We start from the raw sequence: 23,153 nt of genomic DNA on the forward strand, positions 1-23,153 counted from the left end.
TAACCTGGTGGAGGTGTATCGTCAATGTCAGCTGTGTTGCATTCCAGAGACATGTGCTCAGGGCAGGCGACATCGTAGAGTGCTACTGGAGATATTATTGAGGCACCCACGTCCTGTAGACAATACACAGTATAGTAACATCTTTATTATACTCATTTTGATGCTCGCAAAACATTGCAGTAATAACAAAATAATTATATCATAGACCATAAGTTGGTAACTACAGGGCTAAATGTTTTGCTCACATTGCAGTCTCTTCAGAATCAGTCCAAGAAAAATCTGCTCAAGAAAATTGCTGATACATGTAGTTATACATGTACATACGCACTAGAGCACTAGCTATTTGGTAGAGCGAGAAAGAGCTAATAATTTGATGCACAATATTATTTATACCCTAAGGAACCCTATCGGCCTTGTGAAAGCTCTTGAAGTACATGTACGTATCAAAGCTCTTGAAGTACATGTACGTATCACAGGGTGAGTGGAGAGCTTGGGTGAACTAGTACGTGCATACAATCATACAAGTAGCATTGTATGTGCCTGAAACAACGAAGTACAGTGTACGGAACCATATTTGGCATAAGTAACAATGAGCGCTTTGTGTCCATCTGAGCTTATTTGGACACACCGTAATAATGTACCACAGGTGCTTTTCCTTACACACCAGGTGGTGCTGTGTGTAGACGACACACAACACACATAAAGCACACAATCATGGCCAACAAGGGTATTATTTACTACATGCAGCTGTATCCTGCTCAATGGGCTGTACCCATGCATGCACATAATTGTCACGCAGGGATTTATTCAGCAAATGTTTGACTAATTGTAGTGCGTACACGTCTACGAACATGCTACAAAACCGCAATCATGTAAAAGGGACAAAGGAGAAAGCGTCACAAAATGCAGAAAACCTCTACTTGTACTATAAAGTCCTCACCTGCGCAGTGATCATTGCCTCTTGTCCGCCATGGTCAGCACTGTTACCAGCTCCATCCTCTGCACCTCCTTGTACTGGGTCCATCTGACCCATCTCCAGTTGAGCTTCAGTGCTACCAATGGCCTCTTCTGTAGTACCGTCATGCTCCATGTCACTGACTGATAGATCATTCTTCAATGACTCATCAACCTCCCAATCTATTAACTGATTTTCCACACCCTGGCAGAGAGAGCTCTCCACTGAGATAACAACAACACCCTCGTTATCCACGGCAGGATTGTAGGGGGGTGGTAGATCAGGTGCATCACTGTCTCCTCGTATCATGGGAGGGGGAAGGGGTGGAGGGTTATCACTAGTGGTGGGTGTAGGTTTGCCTGCCTTAGCTGATGGTACAGTTTCATATTCAGGACTAGGCAAGTTATCTTTACGAACGACATCATAACCTGGTGGAAGGGTATCGTCAGTGTCAGCCGTGTTGCGTCCCAGAGACATGTTCTCAGGGCGGGCGATATCGTAAAATGCTACTTGAGATGTTAAGGCATCCATATCCTGTAGACAACACACATTAAACATTATCATTCAAGCAACACGCATACAGATCAGTCTCTGCTGAAACAAGGCTAGACTTGTCTAGCCTTGTCCCCCCAGGGATCTGATAGTGAAATAACAACTGTGTGATACATTGTATCAAGAGTAGATACTCTTTGATTATATGCATGTACATGTAGCAGTACCTAAATATACATGTACCTTCAAATGACTAATAAATATCAGTATCTACATGTCGGCAATTATAGTTGTCACTGATCATGAGGGGGATATTGAAACATGAACACAGGACGTTGCTAATACGAAACCATAGCATTAGCTCATGAGTGAACACAAACATGTTTCCTAGTTTGGGTAAACAAGGAAGCTACATGTAGTACTTGTACAAACATAATTATGTACTGGGAAAGTATTCTTACGTGTGGGGGCTATTAAAACACATTGCAGCGCAATATCAGCACAAATACACAATGCAGAGAGTTTATCATTGCAACATAAAGTGTAATACTCACCACACTGAAACCACCTTCAAAGTTACTGTGAATTAAGAGAATTATTTAATGAGAAATGCAAACATAAGATTCTTGTTAAACCAGAGATACAAAAGAAAGGGGATTGGAAACGAAATTTTTACGAAATTTTTGCGCGAAGCATTCCGCGTTATAGGGCGTGGCTAAAACTACAAAGGATTATATTTATAGTCAGCATGCTCATTACCTGTCTTGACTGCTCTACTATGTGCTGTACATAGAAACAGTGAAATTGATCATTTTTAATGTTGATTTTTCTAAAAAGTAAAGAGAATTTAGCTCTAAAAAGTCGACTAAGCCATGCAGCCACTATTACTAGACAAATAAATGCTATGCAAGAAGAAATAGCCTTTACTATGAAGTCGTAGGAGGGACAGGCCCGTGGTGTGTCTAAAAGTATACTAAAGCAGTTTGAAGGACTATACTGCAAACGTTTATGAACAGTACAGCTTATTTATAGCATAAAGCCATTCTATGTAGCACTTAGATACATAATAACCAAGTCAAGCAATGTCCTTTGCTGTTTTGACTTCACAGGAGGGACAGAGAAAAGTTGACATGTAGAGTAATTCAAGCTAAACTCAAAAAAATTGGAAACAGAGTAAAGACAACGGACTTAGAGCTTGTCAGTGGTATAAGCTTACTTCTCTCAAGTATCTCCCAGGCCCTGAGTGATCTCTAGTGGATAGGAGAGCTAGAAACCAGGGATAGCGCAGTCCTCCATGTAATTATTTGCGAGCGCAATAATTACACGGAGTGCTTCACCGGATGTCAGTCCTTTTACATAGGGCGTGGGCAGTCGTTTCCAATCCCCTTTCTTTTGTATCTCTGGTTAAACAGATTTGTTGTAAAACAGCACCAGTTTCAATCACGCTAATGTGACCATGCACCCAGATGTCATTATTATGGCCTAATTGGAATTGCTTGTACAATGTATATCATAATCAGCATGAATGCTAGCAAGTGTCCTTTTAAATTATATGATGTAAATTGTACATGTACAATCATGTATGTAGCACATGGCCACCACATTCATTCCCATCACATTGATTCCCACATACTGCTACGACTACAGATAATGATTGTACCTGGAATGCAACACCTTGCCACCTCGTTTAACTTTCTTCACTTGACACAATACAACAACAATGATGAGTACTATCACCAAAGTGATGATCACAACCAAGACAACAATAGTGGCTGAATGGGGAGAGAGAGAGACCTTAATTAAGAGCTGAATTAAGTTATCTAAAAATTAACTGTATATTTATCATACAATGTAGTGCATTACATGGGTAAAGATAGAACACTAACACGTTTAAACCTACCAACGATAACTGATGTTGGCAGGGACTCCATATCAGGAAGAGGTGGGTCTGTTTGTGGATCAGACGTTGGAGGTGTAGTGGGAGCAGCTGTCATAGAAAAAAACAATGAATGATGTTAGCTCTGATAATCTACAGAGACACTTACTGGTGGGTGGATCCAGTTGCATAATGAGCGATACATCCCCTTCAAAGATGGACTGTGAACTATTCCAAGAGTACACCACCACATAGCCATTAGTAAAGGTGTCCTTCCGAAAAACGACAGTTGAGTTCTTAGATGTGTTGATAAAACGAAATAGCGCTCTAACCAAATCACTATCAGATTGGAACAAGACTAGACAATTCCGGGCAGAGTCAGAGCAAGTCACATTAACCCCTCCACTTGGTAACTTGGTTGCACTAATGCCCTCAATGCTGGGTTGTGGGGGACGGATACTTCCTACAATGAAGTGTATATATTGAGACCACCAGATAGTCCATACGATATACATGTAAATGATAAAAGCGAACAGGAACTTACCTTCACCACCAGTGGTGGCCATCGTCATATTCTTAATATCCGCTGCCATTGAGATGGGAATTTTCGGTACAAAATTCTTCTCCAGATCGAAAGCTATCACACTGTAACTTCCACTAGGAACAGGTATGGTGAAATTCTCGCTCTTGCTACGAGGGATAGTGACTAATCTCATACTAGCAAAATTCAACACTCCATCAATGAAACGCATCACACAGACAAGAGCTCCGGGAGAGAGGGTACCTTCCACATACTCAATGCTCACACAAATATCACCACCACATTCAGACACTAGGATTTCTTGAACATCAAATGTACCTGATAGAGATAATTATCACTTTATCAACTCAAAATGAACGTGATGGACTCACTGATTGGAATGTTCTCAAACACGAGATCTATTCCATTCTCATCAGTCAGTGTGACACTGTATTCTGTCATCTTGTCAGTGGAGAGGGAGAAACTGAGTGAGCCATTAAACAGAAGAGGGTCCGTGATTGAACGGTATGGAGGGAGTCAATAAGTCAGAGTCCACATGATACCAAGTGAACCTTGTGCAACTTGGAACCTAGAGGGTTTTTAAGTTGGCGATTATGAGTACATGAGTATAAATTACTCGAACAACTAAAATTAACTCACAATGGCTTCAAATTTGACTGATTTATTCACCCCATTTTGTCCATTTTCACAAATTAGATGTGTTTCTCCACTACCTGCAATTGAAATATTATACTGAACATGCTCAGAGTGCACTTAACACACCTTCTACCCTTGTAAAGAACCCAGTATCTGATTCACTGATTGTTCCCCTCATCTCTCCTTCAGTAGGAGTCACAGTGAAGGAGAATCTGTCACACACACTGTGGTTAGAGTACGTGAAGATGTACTCATTAGTCAGTTCACACACTGAATCAGAATCAAGGGCTACTGTTTCAGTGGAGTCCAGAGTTGTCATAGAGATGTCCACACAGTACTCAGTGAGAGGTACAGCACTCCACATTACGGTGATGGTGTTTGGAGCAGTCAGAACATTAGTGATTACCGTTCCTACAGGGAAATACCTAAAAACCTTATACACATAATTATAGTTACTAACTCACCATGAACAGTTAGAGTTGCTGCGGTCGATATTTCAGACCCTACAATATGGTCATTTCTGTATGTAGCCGCCTGACACAGGACAACAGAGTTGTTGTGCTGTGTAGTGGCCAAGATTATCAGTATTGATGGTCCACCAGGAGATGAAGGTGGACGATGTCGAATGGTTGCTGTATCTGTTAAGACTAAGGAATTATTTATAAACCAATAATAAGTAACAGTCGATCCCTCTGCTTGATATTGACACCTGAACACTGCCTCCAGTCCCTCGGCTCTCTCCATTGACACTGTCTGTATTGTGAACTGAGCTGTGAGGAACAAAGAAATATTGTTTTTAAAATCAAGTACAGTATAGATTAAATATCAACTGTGGAAATGTCACACCACTGATCACACTTTTACATACAGTGCCTTTAGTCTATAGAGAAATAAATGCAATTTGGTGCGTATTGGTGTACATATAAATGTAAATATTTTGGGATTGGAACATTTCTAAGAAAATATGATGATACCATTGTGTTGATGAACAAATTATCTGAAACATATCCAAAAAGATTTCCATGGCAACCAAAGGTGGGGGGGGGGGGTATGTAGTGATTTATATAACATCAACATTTTTCTATAGTGGACAATCGCTTAGCGATTAATTGTTTTCGGCTAAGTTATGGAACTTAGGTATAACGTTCCTGAATAGCTAACCTAATATAATATGCATGACTACGTATAGCTTACATAAGTACACGTACTGATTAATACTCAGGTATTTTGTGTGCCTTTTCACTTAGCGATGGAACTCAAGCAACTAAGGTCTAATTGTTTTTGCATTTATTGTTATATCTTTTGATACAAAAATTTGTCCAGAAATACTTTCCAGAGATATTTAATGTTATACATACTTTTTGCAATCACCCCCATTTTCACCGAAATGATTTCCCACTACAACAACTTTTAGGGAAATATTTGTTATATTCATTCACCTTCAGAATTTCTTAGAAATGTTCCAATCTTGAGATACATTTAAGTACAACTACTCACCTTATTGCGATGGTAGTTTACTCTCTAGGCTGAAGGCACTGTAGATATATCGTTCTATATAGTTTAGTACTGTCCTATAATTATTATACAAACCTCTTCCAGCAACAATCAGATATGCGAACATAACGGTAGTGATAGTTGCTTTCATAATCATCAAACCTGCATGTAACACGGTCGGATCGTAACAATTATATGTAGGTAGCATACAATAATTTTTAAAGACACACTATACCCCATTAACTACCGTAGTGCTATTATAATGCAAGCATAAAATTAATTATGCGTTTTGGAGGATCCAAGAACATTAGCAATACTCGATTAAACGCAATGGGAGCAGGCTTTGGTGATACTAGGGTTAGCATACACTCCCTTAGATAGCAAATACTAAGAGCATAGATAGTGTAGTAAGAGGGATTGGAAACGGGATCACGTGGGCTTATCAATGCAATGTAATGAACTTGGGGCCTTGTGGACAATCCAGGCTGCGCGTAACGCAGCTATAAGCGCTAAATCACGCCCGTCCAGAGATACAAAGACAAGGTTTTCTCCTGTTCTAGGACAAAGGTAAAGCACTAAAACTAGTAGCAGTATTTATTAGAGCCTCTCTTACCATGTAGATACTTATTATTTATTGGGACCTTATTTACCAGTCCTATATCAGAAATTGGCGGCATTTTCAAACTGGAATGACTTTCTGTACCTATATCTTTTTTGTTATACAAGCATTATTAAAGATTGATGATGTTGTTGATAGAGAATTAGGTAAGGAATGAAATGGTGTTGAGTTGGCCCTGCTAAGTACTAAGAAAAGTTCACAACATGGTGATAAAATGACAAATTGACCTAAATTTATGTCCACTTTTCCGTACCTCTCTTTGGCATATAATTTGTCATGAGTATTTCTAAATGCCTTTATATTATAGTGAGTGCTGTATATTGTGCAATAGACACCTTCATTTGACTGAACAAAGCCTTATTTTGGCAGTAGCTGTGATGTTTAGTCTACATGTATAATTACAAATTGACGTATGTATATACTGGTCATACGTTATTATGTTACTACCGTCTTGTTTACTTGCCCATGGGTGATATATACTATAGGGTTGGAGAATGAATACCTGGACGACTGGGACACTGGGAAAAATCGGTTTCTAGCCGTAAGGAGCTAAGTGCACTGGCTGCAACAAGATGCTGTAGTGATGCCACAAGGACTGAAGTTCACAGTCAGGTACGTATATATACAATGTGTATTGTAAACTTAAAACTCCCCTCGCCCCTTTGCAGTCAAATCATTCATTGACATGGTAGGAGACCTGTTCATCCTCCCTGATGCAAGTGCCTTTCTGAGTGAGCAAATCGGCTAGAACCCTCTCGAAGTGTTTAACTACATTTCTATTTGATGCACATAATTATTTTTTTACGTGTGATCAAACAACCATAATTATAATTATGAATCGAATCAACTATATACACTAAGAGTATAAGAGTGTGAATACACAATACGCTAAAGTGATAGCTATTAAATTGTATTTCCCTTGTAAATCATCCATTCATAGCTACAACTTTGTTGCTCAAAGTCAGTGCAGTTACATGATGCTGGCACTGCTAAATATCTTGAATCCTTCGTCTTCACAAACAGAGGCTGTCGTAACTTAGCTAGGTCTGGACTCACCGCTAAGTTACCAATTCAGTACTGGTTTACAGTTGACAGTTTAATAGAGACTAAAAACATTGAGAACACACGTACATAAATAGTACACATAGAACAGGAAGTAAACTAAACCACAACATTCCTCCTTCCTTTAGTGAGGACTCACAAAATTAACTAATGACAAAAATCATCCAACTAATGACAAAACAATACCAATAAAATACCAGTTTCCAATCAATAACTACCATTTAGGTTCATATCGATCCACAGTCTTACGGTTACGCTTAGGGTATACTTTAATCGCAGTTGCAGGTTTTGAGACAACACCTTGACTAGGGACGTCGACAGGTGGTTCTACACCAACTTCAGGTGAAGGGGAGCTGTTTCCAGGAGTACTATCAGCTTGAGGTGCATACGGTGTGGTCAATTCGTCAGGAAGAATTGCATTCGGAATAGGGACCTCTTCTGGCTCGGTAGGTTCGTCTACTGTTCGGTTCCGAACCTGGTCCACATGACACCTTCGCACTTGACCATTCTGCATCTTCGCTCGAAACGATACTGGTCCTGTCTTTTCCTGTATCACACCCGGTAACCAACGATTTCCTGACTGGTAATTTCTGACATACACCAGATCTCCGGGCTCAAAACTTCTTTCGCGAGCACGGTTGTCGTGTTGTTTCACCTGTTTTGCTTGTTGACGTTCAACTCTCTCTGCTGTGTTCGGTTTAAGCAGATCTAGACGAGATCGTGGTCGACGACCTAACAAAAGTTCACTTGGGGATTGTCCAGTGGTTGACTGTGCAGTTAACCTGTAAGCAAATAACACCGTTGCAAGTCTACTGCGCATCGAACCTTTTGTTTCCTTCTTAAGTCCCTTCTTAACTACTTGCACTGCTCGTTCAGCCAGGCCATTTGTAGAGGGGTGATAAGGGGCAGACAGAATTTGGTTGATACCATTTTTCTTCAGGAATCCTTTGAATTCTGCACTAGTGAAACATGTGCCATTGTCAGACACAACACACTCTGGTAGGCCAAATTGAGAAAACAAAACCCGTAGTTCTTCGATCACTACTCGGGATGTCGAGCCAGATGTTGGAATTGCTTCAATCCATTTTGAATGGGCATCAATGATAATCAAAAACATTTGTCCGTGAATGGGACCAGCATAATCGATATGCAATCTGGCCCACGGGCGTGTAGGCCAAGCCCAAGGATGGAGTGGAGCAACAGGTGGTTTTGACTGTTGTTGTTGACAGGGAATGCAATCTTGTACCATCTCTTCGACGTCTTTCGAAATACCAGGCCACCACACATACATACGCGATAGTCCTTTCATGCGAGTGGTGCCAGGATGTCCTTCGTGCAGTTGTACGAGCACATCACCTCGGTAGGTCTTGGGTACCACCACACGATTTCCCCACAGCAAGCAACCATCATGTACTGAAAGTTCTTCTCGTCGCTCATAAAAGGGCATTAGACTGGTTTCCATGGCGGAACGGTGTGGCCATCCTTGTTGCACATACTGGTGAATAGTAGAGAGTTCTGGGTCTCGTCTGGTAGCCTCTTTGATATGTGCAGCCGTGATCGGTGAGGAATCGAGATGTTCCAGTAAGAGCACCAGTTCTGGTGGTGTTCGGTCATCAGGAACAGTGTCAGTTAAGGGCAGACGACTCAAAGCATCTGCATTACCGTGAGCTGTAGTGTTTCGGAACTTCAGCTCGTACTCGTACATCGACAGTGCCAATGACCATCGACGAATCCTTGCGGAGGCTTGTAATGAGGTTGGTTTCTGTCCACTCAGCAGGCTCAATAACGGTTTGTGATCCGTAATTAGAGTGAATTTTCGACCAAATAGGTATGCATAGAATTTCTTTACTCCGAAAACACAGGACAGTCCTTCCTTTTCAAGCTGCGAGTAATTTCTTTCAGCCGAATTCAAAGTCCTAGAAGCATAGGCTATCGGTCTCTCGGTACCATCAGGCATTTGGTGAGCAAGTACGGCTCCAATTCCGTATGCAGAGGCATCGCAGGCCAGAACAATAGGTAATTGGGGGTTGTAATGAGCTAACAGATTTGTTGATGTCAGCAGCTGTTTCGACCTGTTAAAAGCAAGTTCTTGCTCAGATGACCATTCCCATGGCACATCTTTGTTTAACAGCTTGTACAATGGTGTTAAGCGAGTGGCTAGATTCGGTAGGAACTTCCCATAATAAGAAATCAATCCAATGTAGGACCTCAGTTCCGTCACATTGGTAGGGGTAGGTGCTTGCTGGACAGCACGGACTTTCTCAGGTAAGGGTCGGATACCCTTAGCGTCAACCAGGTGACCCAAAAACTCGACAGATGGAGCCATGAACGTGCACTTGCCTCGTTTGGCTCGCAAACCAGCTTCGGATAGGCGTTTCAACACTTCCTCGAGTGATTTCAGGTTCTCCGCTTCGGTTGCACTAGAGATCAAAATGTCGTCCAAATACACCACTACCCCAGCAATACCCTGTAGCAGGGTCTCCATGGTCTTCTGAAAAATGCCAGGGGCTGATGACACTCCAAAAGGTAATCTCGTGTATTGGAACAACCCTTTTAGGGTGTTGATTACCACATAGTTCTGAGATTGGGTGTCAAGCTTTAACTGTTGATAAGCTTGTGTCAGATCTAATTTAGTAAAGATCTTTCCGTCAGCCAGGGTTGCAAATAAATCTTCCACCTTCGGCAGGGGGTAACGATGGAGTTTAGAAACGGGGTTAACTGTCATTCGGAAATCGCCACATATTCTCACACTCGTTCGATCACCCTTTAACACTGCCACAATTGGTGCGGCCCATTCAGCATAGTCCACGGGCTTCAGAGTGCCTTCCTGAACCAGCCTCTCCAGTTCCTCTTCAACTTTCGTTCGCATAGCATATGGAAGACGTCTGGCTTTGTTAAAACGGGGAACAGCATCAGCGTCCACTACAAGGGAGGCTTCTTGTCCCTGGTACGTACCCAGTCCTTTCTGGAACACATCGGGGTACTTGGCCAGTAAGTCCTGTAAACCTGGAGCTTGGGTATAGTGAATGTTAGACCAATTCAACTTAATAGCATTTAGCCAGTTCCTGCCAAACAACAAAGGTCCATTCCCTTGAACAACAACAAGAGGTAAGGTCACCTTTTTGTTATCATACACAACCTCAACATCAAAACTTCCCATTACTACAAGGGGTTCCTTTGAGTAGGTCTGTAAGTTGATATCAGATGGGTCTAAGCTCCTCCCTGGCCACAACTGTTTGTACTGTGACTCTGATACTAGAGATACTGAGGCACCTGTGTCTAGTTCCATACACACAGTAGTACCCTCTATACTCACGGGTACTTTTATTGGGGGCTGGTAGATCCTGTGGATTCCTCCAACTTCTTCTACCATCAGCAGGAAGTCTTCGTCATCTGATTCTCCAGACTCTCTTGCTTGGTTTATTCCAGCCCTTTTCTTATACTTGTCATGTCGGGGGAACTTCTTCGGGTTTGGGCGTCCCTTGGCAGCTCGACACATCTTTTGCAAGTGTCCCACTTTATGACATCCTCTACACACAAAGTCCTTGTACGGGCAGTCATTGCCACTGTGACTCGTCTTGCCACATCGATAACACTTCGAGTTAGTTTTAATCGGTTTCGGCGTCTGTTTCTGGACGTAATGTACTCCTTCTTTATGGGATTCGCTTCCCATCTCACGAAGGTTCTTCTCTGCAGTCTCAGAACCTTGAGTAATCTGAATAGCCGTAGCCAATGTCAGCTCTCGTTCTGCTAGCAGCTTCTTCTGTATGTAGGTGTCCTTGACTCCCCACACTAGCCTGTCACGTAGCACTTTGTCCAATGCAGCACCGTAATTACAAAATTCGGCTAGCTTCCTCAGCGCAGCTACATAGTCAGCAATAGACTCTCCTTCTTTCTTCGCTCTAGAGTTGAATCGGAAACGTTGCATGACTTCGGTAGGCCTCGGACTGTAGTGTGCAGTAAGCACTTCCACCAGCTCCTCAAATGTTTTCTCTGCAGGCCTTGCTGGTGCAATTAGACTTCGCAGCAGATTGTAGGCACTACGGCCCACTACTGCGAGAAAGGTAGCTCTCTTCTTCACAGCACTACCATCTCCAGTGATATCGTTCGCAACAAAAAACTGTTCGAGTCTCTCCACATACTGCGGCCATTCCTCCAACGCTGGATCGAATTGCTCGAGGTGCCCAAGCAGTCCTGTAGCCATCATAGAGTTCTAACTCCTCGTCGCCAATTTATGTCGTAACTTAGCTAGGTCTGGACTCACCGCTAAGTTACCAATTCAGTACTGGTTTACAGTTGACAGTTTAATAGAGACTAAAAACATTGAGAACACACGTACATAAATAGTACACATAGAACAGGAAGTAAACTAAACCACAACAGAGGCTTAGTGGCTTCTCTTGATCTCAGTAGAGTGTTTCTCTGTATTAAAAGGGACAAATATTAAAATGGACAAGCAAGCTAGCTATACAAATGTAGACTGGTATTTTGGACTTGTACCTTCGATGCTCATCACTGCTCTTTAGCTCTAGCTCTTATCAAGGTCTCATGTGCTGTCTGTCTGCTCTGTAATCTGTGCTGCCATCCCAAAGTGATGTGAAGAAACTATTATTAGCTTCCGGTGCAGTGAATTAACTTCCTGCGCAGCCTGGACTGGCCGACAATCGCGGTCCGTTTCCAATCCCTCTTACTACACTATCTATGCTAAGAGTTAGTATTTCCAAAGAACTAAAAAGCCAACACTTGTTAATCTATTTTACAGATGGTCTTATGCCCTTACATACAGTACTTTATTAATTGGATATTGCCTGTTTGGTTGGACTTAGTTGTGCTGTTTTGGACCTAACTTTGCTGTGGGAACCTGGCTTAAAATCGAGAATCTATGTATGAATGCTGAAAAACAGTGACATCACAGAAACAATAATTAAGATTACAAAGCATCAATAGTGAACAAACCACAAACATGATTGTTACATAATCACAACCGTATAGCGGGTAATTTTCGTACAAAATTCATTCAACACGGTGATTTTCAGGAGTAAAATTTTCATTGCCTGCACTGCATTGAGGCTAGTTGAGCAACATATCGGAGCTTTTAAAGTCCAATCACTGTGCTTTTGACGGTTTTTGCTAGCTTTTTTCTTTTTTGCAGACCATATTCATCGACCTTTTTCTTTGCGTAGCTTATTCTAAATCAGTTATAGGCCTCGTCAGGAGTACATTAAGAGAAGTATCCAACTATGGCAGTTGTAGTGTAAACCAGGTTACGGTACGAGTATGTCATACTAACGTCACTCTCAAACCGCATTAAGTGTGTGCGTAGGTGTAGTGGTTAATTAGTTAAAAATGATATCAACATACACACATGTGGTCTGCCGTGGCTTGTATACCTCCAGCCCACATTTGACTTTATTTATGGCTAACAGTTTACACAACTAAAAGTGAGTGTTAGTGCTGGATTCAGTCTTAGATGTAGAATAGAATGTGCATGGGAGTTGCATACTACTCTTCTTAATGTACTCCTGGCCTCGTCCAATGGTTTCTACGCTATTTGAAACCCTCAGGCCTTCCGGTCTGTGAGTTAGCGTAGAGACTTCGAGTACAAGCGGGTATTATGAGACATCAAAATGTTTTGACCCCCTTCTCTTGTAGTATTCTTGAAAGAGCAACCTATAGTATGCTCACTAACAATGTAAGTTAAAAAATCTAGTGACAGTGCTTTGTGCTAGCTAAAATCGAAAGCACCGCGGGTGGAACTTGAACATTTATACTGCATGGGAATCTGGTACAAACGAGTGGGAAATGATCGACCATGATAGTTGCTAAAAAGGATGCCAAAAGTTCAAAGTCCATACCGTATAGCAGGTAATTTTCGTGGGATCAATCTGCTCAGTGTTTCCAAGGCATCTGAGGCTGGGAAGGTAACTCAGTTTGATGAGGCTGGTTGTCGGATTTTGAATGCTGATAGCAAGGTTATAGCAACGGCGGTTCGGTGTGGTAGTCTTTATTTTCTCAACTGTCAGTCCCTGGAAAAATCCAATGTTGCTGAAGATGTTTGGCACAAACGTTTTGGTCATTTAAGTATTGGAAGTTTGAGACAGTTGGCTGCTGATGGTCTTGTTGACGGTTTTAACTTTGACAAATCCAAGGAGATTGTTTTCTGTGAGTCGTGTGTTGTGGGGAAGCACCACAAGAGCCCCTTTCCCGTCGGTGGTGGAAATGGAGCTAAAGAACCTCTTGGACTGGTTCACACTGATGTGTGTGGCAAGGTTAACGCTAAGTCGATTGGTGGTGCGGAGTATTTCTTAACGTTTGTGGATGACAAGACGAGGTATGTGTGGGTGTATTTTTTGAGACGCAAAGATGAAGTGTTCTCTCGTTTTTTGGAGTGGAAAGCCATGGTGGAGAAAGCAAGTGATCGGAAGTTGAAGGTATTGCGCTCGGAATGGCGGTGAGTACATGTCAATGAGGTTCAAAGAGTATTTGAAGGCAGAAGGAGTCACTATGAACTCACCGTTCCTAAGACTCCTCAACAAAATGGCACAGCCGAGCGACTAAATCGTACATTGGTGGAGATGACACGGTCTATGTTGGTTGGTGGTAATTTATCTCAGAGGCTTTGGGCGGAAGCCTTGTCTACGGCGGTGTATTTGAGGAATCGAAGTCCATCCAAAGCAGTGGAAGGGATGACCCCTTTTGAGGCATATCATGGGAGAAAGCCGAGTGTTGAGAATCTCCGTGCGTTTGGATGTGTTTGTTATGCCCACATAGCAAAAGATAAGAGGAAGAAGTTGGATCCAGTTGCTAGAAGATGTGTCCTTGTTGGCTATGGCACTGAGGTGAAGGGCTATCGCCTGTATGATTCAAATCGAGACAGGGTTTTTCTACAGTCGTGATGTAAAGTTTAACGAGTCAGCGTTTGGATTTGAGAAGGGCAGTGAACCTGAGCTTTGTGTCCAGTTTGATTGTGACGTCGATTCCGGTGGTGATGTGTCCGATGGTGATGTTGCCGATTGTGATGTGTCCGATGGTGTTGATGTGTCCGATGGTGATGCTGCCGATGGTGTTGATGTGTCCGATGGTGATGCTGCCGATGGTGATGTGTCCGATGGTGTCGATGTGTCTGAGCCAGTTCTTAGAACGTTGCAGAGAGTCAGACAAAGGCCGAACTACTACTTAGAAGGAGCTTCTATCGCTACGAGCAGTATTGAGGAACCAAGTTCTGTCCAAGAAGCTGTAAACAGTCCAAACAAGGCAAAGTGGGAGCAGGCCATGGAATCGGAGATGAGATCACTTAAGGAGAATGATGTTTGGGAGCTGGTGAATTTGCCAGAGAATCGGAAAGTCGTGGGTAGCAAATGGGTGTTTAAAGTGAAAGTTCACGGTTGTGTGGATCGTTATAAAGCTAGATTGGTGGCACAGGGTTTCTCTCAGACCAAAGGAATGGACTATGATGAAACATTCTGTCCTGTTGTTAGGATGGAGTCGTTAAGGGCCATTGTTGGATTGGCTGCTCGGAATGGTTTGAAGCTACATCAGCTTGATGTCATCACAGCTTTTCTAAATGGCAAATTGGACGAAGAAGTGTATATGAGACAGCCTGAAGGTTTTGTTGAAGAAGGTAACTTGGTGTGTAGACTGAAGCGAAGTTTGTATGGTCTCAAACAGTCTCCACGATGTTGGAATTCGGCTCTGGATGCTCACCTAAAGAAGTTAGGCTTTCTGCAGAGTAACAGTGACCCCTGCATCTATGTGGCAGCAATTGACGAGTTGATGGTTGTTGGTGTGTATGTAGATAATCTCGTAATCGGATGTAAGTCGGACGAGCGGTTGACAGACCTCAAGAGAAAGTTATGTTCAGGCTTTGACATGAAAGATCTTGGAAAGCTGCATCATTTTCTCGGGTTGAAGGTTATACAGGATGAAGAGTCTGGAAATGTATGGATTGGTCAACCTGCGTATGTTGAGAAGGTGCTGGTGAGGTATGAAATGAAAGATGCTAAGAGTGTTGGAACCCCTGTTGATGTGAGTGCTAAGCTTGTGCGTGCTGGTGACGGTGAGGGTGATTTGTTTGATTCCGAAGTGTATCGATCGGCTGTTGGCAGTTTGTTATATGTGTCTACTGGTACTAGGCCTTATATTGCTTTTGCAGTGAGTATGGTTGCAAAATTCTCTTCTAAACCAACGAAGCAGCACTGGCAGGGTGTAAAGAGAATTCTCAGATACCTCAAGGGTACAGCTGATCTTGGACTACTTTACAGAAGGAGTGATGCTGAGGAGCTAACAGGCTAATCAGATTCTGACTGGGCTGGGGACCTGGACGACAGGAAGTCAACCTCTGGATATATGTTCATGTTAAGTGGTGCTCCTATCAGCTGGAAGAGCAGAAAGCAGAGTTCAGTTGCACTTTCAACAGCAGAGGCTGAATATATTGCACTTTCAAGTGCTACACAGGAAGTAATGTGGCTCAGACGTTTACTTTCGGAGTTAAATTGTGCACCACAAGAAGCTACAGTTATGAACGAGGACAACCAGTCAGCGATTGCAATGGCACAGAATACTGTATTTCATGGAAGATCGAAGCATATCGACTTACGTCACCACTTCGTTCGTGAACAAGTTGTCAAGTACTGTAGCAGCGATCAGATGATAGCAGACATGCTGACCAAAGGACTTACCCAAGTCAAGTTTGAGAACCTGAGAAACATGGCTGGAGTTGTTCCCATTATCAAGCAAATTGAGAAGGAGTGTTAGTATATGTACACTTAGTTGATAATGATGTCATATCTATGTTTAGACTAGTCTGGAACATTCTAGAACTTTCTTGTGTTATGTATTTAGGTCATTGTGACCATGTGCTTAGTCAGTCCATGATATCTTTCTTATTTGTTAAACTGAGAACTTGCTCTATCTAGCTAAATCACATTGTAAGCTTTGATAACAGTAATATCCATCTGGAAGGACTCTCTGGGCATGCTGTTACCTTGTCTGATCATGCTGAGAGAATGTGAGACATGGATGAGGTCCTTTTATTCTAAGTTCCTGGTCAATATGAATGTTTTTATAATGCGCTAATAATCCAGTTTCTACGGTATTCTAGCTAAGCTAACATACTGCAGATGATTGTAGCTCTCTATACTAGTAGTAAATGATGCTAACAATGCTCAGTGACACTAGAAAGTGAGTAGCATAGTCGTACTAGAAGCAACAAGCCAGAAACCACAAACTTTGAGTTGTTGCCTCAAATCCTTGGTTTCTTTGACTCCTGTCTTGATGTAGCAGGTATAGCAATCATAGACTACGACTCATAAACTAACAGGAGATGTTATACAAGAGAGATAAACGAGCTAAGGCCACTGCATACTTGTTTCAGATCAACCTCCCTCCTCGGTTTTGCTCACCTCCTCAATTAAGTCATTATTGCTGATGTCAGCCATTATTTGAGGTCAAAGTCCTTTTTGTTGTTGCTGACATTGCATTATTTTACCATGTGCAAGTTGCATTGTGCACCAAAAAGCCAGTGCGTAAACTATTTTTATGTTTAGACTCCGTCCTTTCGTCAGTTAAAAAAACAGGATATGACGTCATCAAATAATGGGATAATGGGTAATGAAGACCTCCCTCCCTCATCGGGGTTGAGCTATATGAAGAGAAGAGGGCATGCAACTCGCTGTGTATGCATCATATTATTGATGAGTCAGCAGGATATGCTATATTTAGCCGTAGATAAACGAACTTAGCCTCCCACTACAGGAGGTTGATCACGATTCATGTGAGCTTATGTTTTCTATGTAAAAACTCCAAACCCATCCAAGCTGCTGAGTGGGCACTTTTTATCTACTTTCTTCTATTAGGCCACTGTTAGTTGCATGCTTGTTTCAGATGAGAATACTAGAATACTTGTAAAAAAACTATTATTAGAAAGGCTAGGCTTTATGTGTAGGTGCTATACATGCAGATGCCAGTATATATCGCTCTGTAAGCAAAAAGTGACTGCGTCCGACAATGAGGTAAACGGCCGACGCTTCAGACTATCATCAAATCTATTTTAGTAGCTATATCTGCAATGTAACGAGACACCATTATTTAATATTCAATTTAACACTCATTGGCTATGTCTGGCATAAATTTAACTTATACATGTAGTACATATTTCTTCTGTCCACAATTAAAATGCCTAAGAGGTGATATTTTTAGAGGTGGTAACAGTACTAACTAGTCGGGCGCCGCCGCCCTCTACCGTTTCCCGGAAGAAGGTCGGGAATCAAGCCTATCCACAATTTTGTTCTGTTGTTGGAATTCCACCAATTCCACCAGCTCCAATCAGATTGCAGTATATCTCAAGTGGATTGATCACACCCACTCAACTTTACCACATGTGAATTTTGCACACGTTGGATTGACTGTGAGGCGTGGCTAACACCCACTTCAATAAATGATATTCATCGCTATTGGTTAGCACTCACATAGAATGAATGATATTCATGATACTATTGCGTAACAGGCCAGAACAAAACTGTGGATAGGCTTGATTCCCGACCTCCTTCAAGGAGGGCGGCGGCGCTCAACTACCGTAAAAACTCTTTTAAAGCGACACTTTTAAATGATTACGTTTTGCAAAAGTTAATGTACACACAAAAATGAATTTATATGGTGCTATATGGACGAAATGCCAAGTAAATAAATAGAGGGTCGCCTTAAATCGAGAGTACTAACCACCACCGACTAGTGTGGACACATCCCTGGCTGTACATGTATACAGGGTTTTGCAGAATTCTTGCAACAGGGCTAAACAGACACAGCAATGACTTCCATATATGGAAGTCAAGTCAACTGCTGACTTAAAATATTGTGTGTACATAATAAAATATTGTGTGTACATTATATGTATGCAGGGTGTCATACTGCTCATACAGGGGAGGGATATGATTATATCCCTCCTCTGGCTCCAATTCCCCCCCCCTAAAATGTGCATTTAGGTACTCAGTTGTATTTGAGTGTCCATAGCGGTAGGGTATCGAAATAACTGTTGACCTTTTTTTTAATGTTCTGGTGATGTTTCAAAGTCCCCTCTCTAATTCAAAATCCTGTATGACACCCTGGTATGTGTATAATTATTTGAATGGCTTGAATTGAAAGTTGTCCTGTGAGCCTAAAAGAGAGCATCACAAGATCAGGAGGACATCCTGACAAGATTTAAGGTGGTGGACGGTGTACCAGGTGGAAATGTCGTAAAGTTGGTGACAAGACAATTTGCTTCAACTGTGTGCAGAACTGTTGCTCTTTTCAATGACACCCTGATAAGCATTTCCATGGTGCACCACCCACCACCTTAATTAAATCTTGTGAATAACCTGATGCTCTCTTAAGGCTTCAGGACATCTTTCAATTCAAAATACAGATACCTGCACATGTACAATAATAAAAGTAATAAAAATTAATAGCAGTTACTTCCATATATGGAATCATTGCTGTGTCTGCTTAGCCCTGTTACAAGAACTCTGCAAAACCCTGTACCCAAAATATTATAGTCAGCAGTTGACTTCCATATATGGAAGTCTTTGCAGTGTCTGTTTTAGTCTCATGAATCAGCCGCCGTTCTTTTGGAACCACCGTCTGAGCACTCTTGTCATCGTTTTATGTGCCAAGACGGAATTCCGTCTTGACCAATCAAATTGCAGAAGTCCAGTCAGGTGATGAACTTGGAGGCAGCAAAGAACTGCACTTTGCTCAACGCATTTGGATAATCATTACGCATGCATTACGCATGGTAAATACTTCATACATAGAAGCTGCTACGAAGCATAAGCAAGGCAAGCAGGGGTCCTTGGGCACAGATTAGCACCACAGCAAAACACAAGTAGAGAGAGAGATGCCTTCGCTTGGCGATTTGTATAACAATTAGGAAATATGTGTGGGCGTAAGATCACGATTTAATTACATTTCATTGGTTTTGTGAGCAATCAACATTCCATTTTGAAATGACTTCATGACAAGAGTGCTCAGACGGTGGTTCCAAAAGAACGGCGGCTGATTCATGAGACTATGTCTGTTTAGCCCTGTTGCAAGGATTTTACAGAATACTGAATGGACAGTGTAGAACCTATTCCCTCTTTAGAACCTTCTCACAATAAACGAGGCCTCAGAAGTGGTTTAATAGTACCAACCACCACGTACCGACCAGTGCAGTGCATGTGTGACATCTATTTACAGATCTACATGTATCAGTCACACTGCATAAATTAATTAACACTCACGAAACCTAGTCGGTCCACGGTCCAATTCAAACACACAAGTTGTGTCACAACTTTTGCTTGACTTCTGTATGTGGTCTAGATCCAGCTAGTGCATGCAGTAGGCTTGAATCAAACTACAAGAAGGTACTATACAGCGGTTTTCAGAGTTCTTGCATTTGCAATGTCTAGAGCGGAAGTACTTGTCACATGAACCATTACATAACAAGATTGAATTTCTACATTCCAAACCGATTTTTTTCCAATACATGATTTAGGAGAAAATCAAAGGCCTTTGCCTTTGCAAGCCTTTTGCATCACCGCTGAAGCTATCCTTGAGATTGTAAGCAGTTCAAATAGTTTTGTGAGCTACTATTAGTAACACAAGACTGGATATCTGGAGCTAAGAGAGATTCTACTGTCTGTATGACTCATCAGCTTGCAGCAACACAAAATGAGTAGGCAGGCCGGGGCAAGCCACTTCAATCAGTTCCTTATAATACTGGGAAGCTACACTCCTATTTCAGACTTCTCTGAATAACTAGTACATTTAGTAACGAGGAGTAATTTTGTCTATAGAGTGGTTGCATCGACGTCATCGCATTACGTCATAAAAAGTTTTTTGGAGGACAACCTCCCGAAAATTTACATGGCGGCTGCACAAAACTCTCAGTTTAGCTTTGCTCTCTTAGCAGAGAAAGCGAGTTAATAGCTATAGACAAAGGACCCCTACCTGAACTGCTGCAGAGGAAATGAGTTTGATGTAATCTCTCATGCTTATGCACTTGCAATCTAATGCCCCACCCCCCCCCCATACCGGGGATAGGTGGGGATTAGACCAATCACCTGATCTAATACCCCTACCTGATCTAATACCCCTACCTTTGGGCATGTTATTTGGTCTAATCCCCTGGTAGCCCCTAGTACAACATGGGGGTGATGTGGGGATTAGACCTGTATCACACTCTAGCGAGAAGATAAACAGATTATTTGAAGTATCATAATTACTATATAAATATTGACAGCTATACTCTTATAGAGCTAGTGAAGTCAAGAAGGCAGAGATTGCTCAGGATCAATAAACTGTAAATTTTGCTCTCACTGTACACTCAGCATGTGTTGGAAGGAAGAGTGTGGCAGACATCATGTGATCTTTAATTAACCTTTGACCCAATACATGCATCAGGTGATCTGTCTAATTCCCCTAGGTAGGGGAGCAACTTCAAGTCTAATCCCCAACTAATCCCCACTTATCCCCGGTAAGGGGCATTACTTTGACAAGTGCATTATAAATTATCGTATTTAAATTATGGACCAGGAGTGCATGAATAGATATGTGTCTATATCTAGCAATATCTATGGTGGCCGATAGGGGTCACCCGCCTCCGTTTGCCGCCCTCCTATGCCGCGCGCGGTAAAGGGTCTCCGCATTCTCTACCAGCGAGCGGTAAATAAATATTGACTCCTTTACCCACCTGAAAATACCGCGAGCGGTAAAGAGTGACTTATCCGCAAGCGGTAAATGAGTTACGGCCTTCATGAACCGCCGCGGTCAAAAACCTTGCCGCCAGCGGTAACAATCACAAGATATCTCGAAATACAGCACACCTTGTGTTTGCAGCATCTGTGTGGAGAGCATCCCAGAGGACTTTCACAAAGCATAGACTATGCACCACGGTAAAAACTGCTAACAAATTAATACGGGAATTACGGGATGATCGTTGAATGTCGCAGGTACAGGTCACGGACTTTCACGGGGGCTGGAGTTGTACTGTCGACTCGTTATAATAACTTACACTGCTTATAATAATTTCTTACTGAAGGAGGAGGAGGAGGAGCTCGTAATTGCGCTACGTAGTATGAAACCCACATTTTTTTATTTTATTTTTTATGCATGCGCAATGATAGAAGGTTCAAAGCAAGGGAAAAAAAGAGTAAGTGAAAATAGTTCATAATGTAATGTTACATTCAGAGTTAACCAGGTCCACGGCTGTAGGGGTTAATGCTGCGTGCCCACATGAGGACCTTGCTCCTCTAATAGACATGATTGATGATCGGAGGAGAGAGTCGGCATTTTAGCCAGCATAGTACTACTGTAGGGATTGTTCCATTTGGTTGCCAGAAGTGATGCCAGTCTTTTGTAAAATGTGTTGGCCTCATTACCTAGCCCCCCTGTGGCAGAAAGTACAAGTGGTGTAAAGGTGGCATGTTTGATATCTCTTATTCTTTGTTCATAGGCCCACATTTTAAGCGGGATGATTTTGGAGAAGCTGAAGTTATTAAGTAGCCTTGTTCCTAGGCCTTACTTTTTCTTGCTGTTGTCACTGTTCATCCATATCATGAGAAAGACATAGTGAGGCAGCAAAAAAAGAAATGGGCGTATACAGTTAAGGGCCTGGTTTGGGAAATCGTGTGATCCGCAAGGATTTTTATGAACGTGGGCGATATGTAGCCCACAATCGTAACGTAAGGTATTCTCCCACGCATTCAGAGTTAATATTAAAGAACCACCACCAAGCTGTGCTGCAAGTCAGATCAGAGAACCAGCTTGGCCAGCTCTGGTGGCAGTAGCTACCTGCTATAATTATGATAATGATGACTCAGATATTCTTAATCTATACTATACTATAGACTATAGCATGTAGAAAGACACAAGAAAAGGTGATAGTCTGATAGAGCACACAATCTAGATCATCTAGCTAAGCCTAAGGTCTAGTTATAGTGCTTGCAAACTTCCAGTTCCAAGTTCATGTCCAGCTTGCTGCAGGCAAAGTTTTATTAGTCATAGATCTGATTTTTGCGTGGGAAGTCCAACATCTCTTGCCAACGCTCATTTTCACCCTAGTCTCGCACCAGCCCCAATTAAAATAGGGTCTGGAGAACTTCCTATCCCTAAGTGGTAATACGTACAAAGTATAAAGAGTTCAAAGTCCTAAGTATCAATTCAAGTTACTACGTTCACCAGGTTGGTTCATACCGGGTCAATGTTGTGCAAGCCCTTTTCGGGTAAATCTTAGGTATCGAGGGTGTAAAACTGAGGGTGTAACGTCCATATCTCCATCAACTGGTGTCGTGGATAGGTTTGTATCAGTCTCAGGCATGGTGACCGGCTCCGTTGACGTTAGTTCTGGGTCACTCCCAACTATTGGTTCTTGAGACTCCTCTGGTTCAGTAATGTCCACAGATCTTATTCTTACTTGATCCTGGTGGCAACTCGTCCATTCGTTAGTTTAACCTTGTACGAC

General features: G+C 42.1%; 3 protein-coding genes across 2 annotated transcripts; all 3 read right to left on the reverse strand.

Annotated features, from left to right (window-relative positions):
- Positions 1 to 23,153, reverse strand: part of LOC135339659 (uncharacterized) — a 120,737-nt gene that overhangs the window by 24,786 nt on the left and 72,798 nt on the right.
- Positions 2,835 to 4,389, reverse strand: LOC135339815 (uncharacterized). Its single transcript, XM_064536099.1, has 5 exons — positions 4,236 to 4,389; positions 3,868 to 4,182; positions 3,493 to 3,786; positions 3,348 to 3,434; positions 2,835 to 3,219 (listed from the first exon to the last, which is right to left on the reverse strand). The coding sequence occupies exons 1-5, from the start codon at positions 4,303 to 4,305 to the stop codon at positions 3,089 to 3,091; spliced, it is 897 nt and encodes a 298-aa protein (XP_064392169.1). The 5' UTR covers positions 4,306 to 4,389; the 3' UTR covers positions 2,835 to 3,088.
- Positions 7,709 to 13,075, reverse strand: LOC135338744 (uncharacterized protein K02A2.6-like). The gene has a single exon (XM_064534827.1). The coding sequence runs from the start codon at positions 11,880 to 11,882 to the stop codon at positions 7,890 to 7,892; it is 3,993 nt and encodes a 1,330-aa protein (XP_064390897.1). The 5' UTR covers positions 11,883 to 13,075; the 3' UTR covers positions 7,709 to 7,889.

Source organism: Halichondria panicea, chromosome 1 (genome assembly GCF_963675165.1).
Source record: "Halichondria panicea chromosome 1, odHalPani1.1, whole genome shotgun sequence".
In the NCBI taxonomy this organism is placed as follows: Eukaryota; Metazoa; Porifera; class Demospongiae; order Suberitida; family Halichondriidae; genus Halichondria; species Halichondria panicea.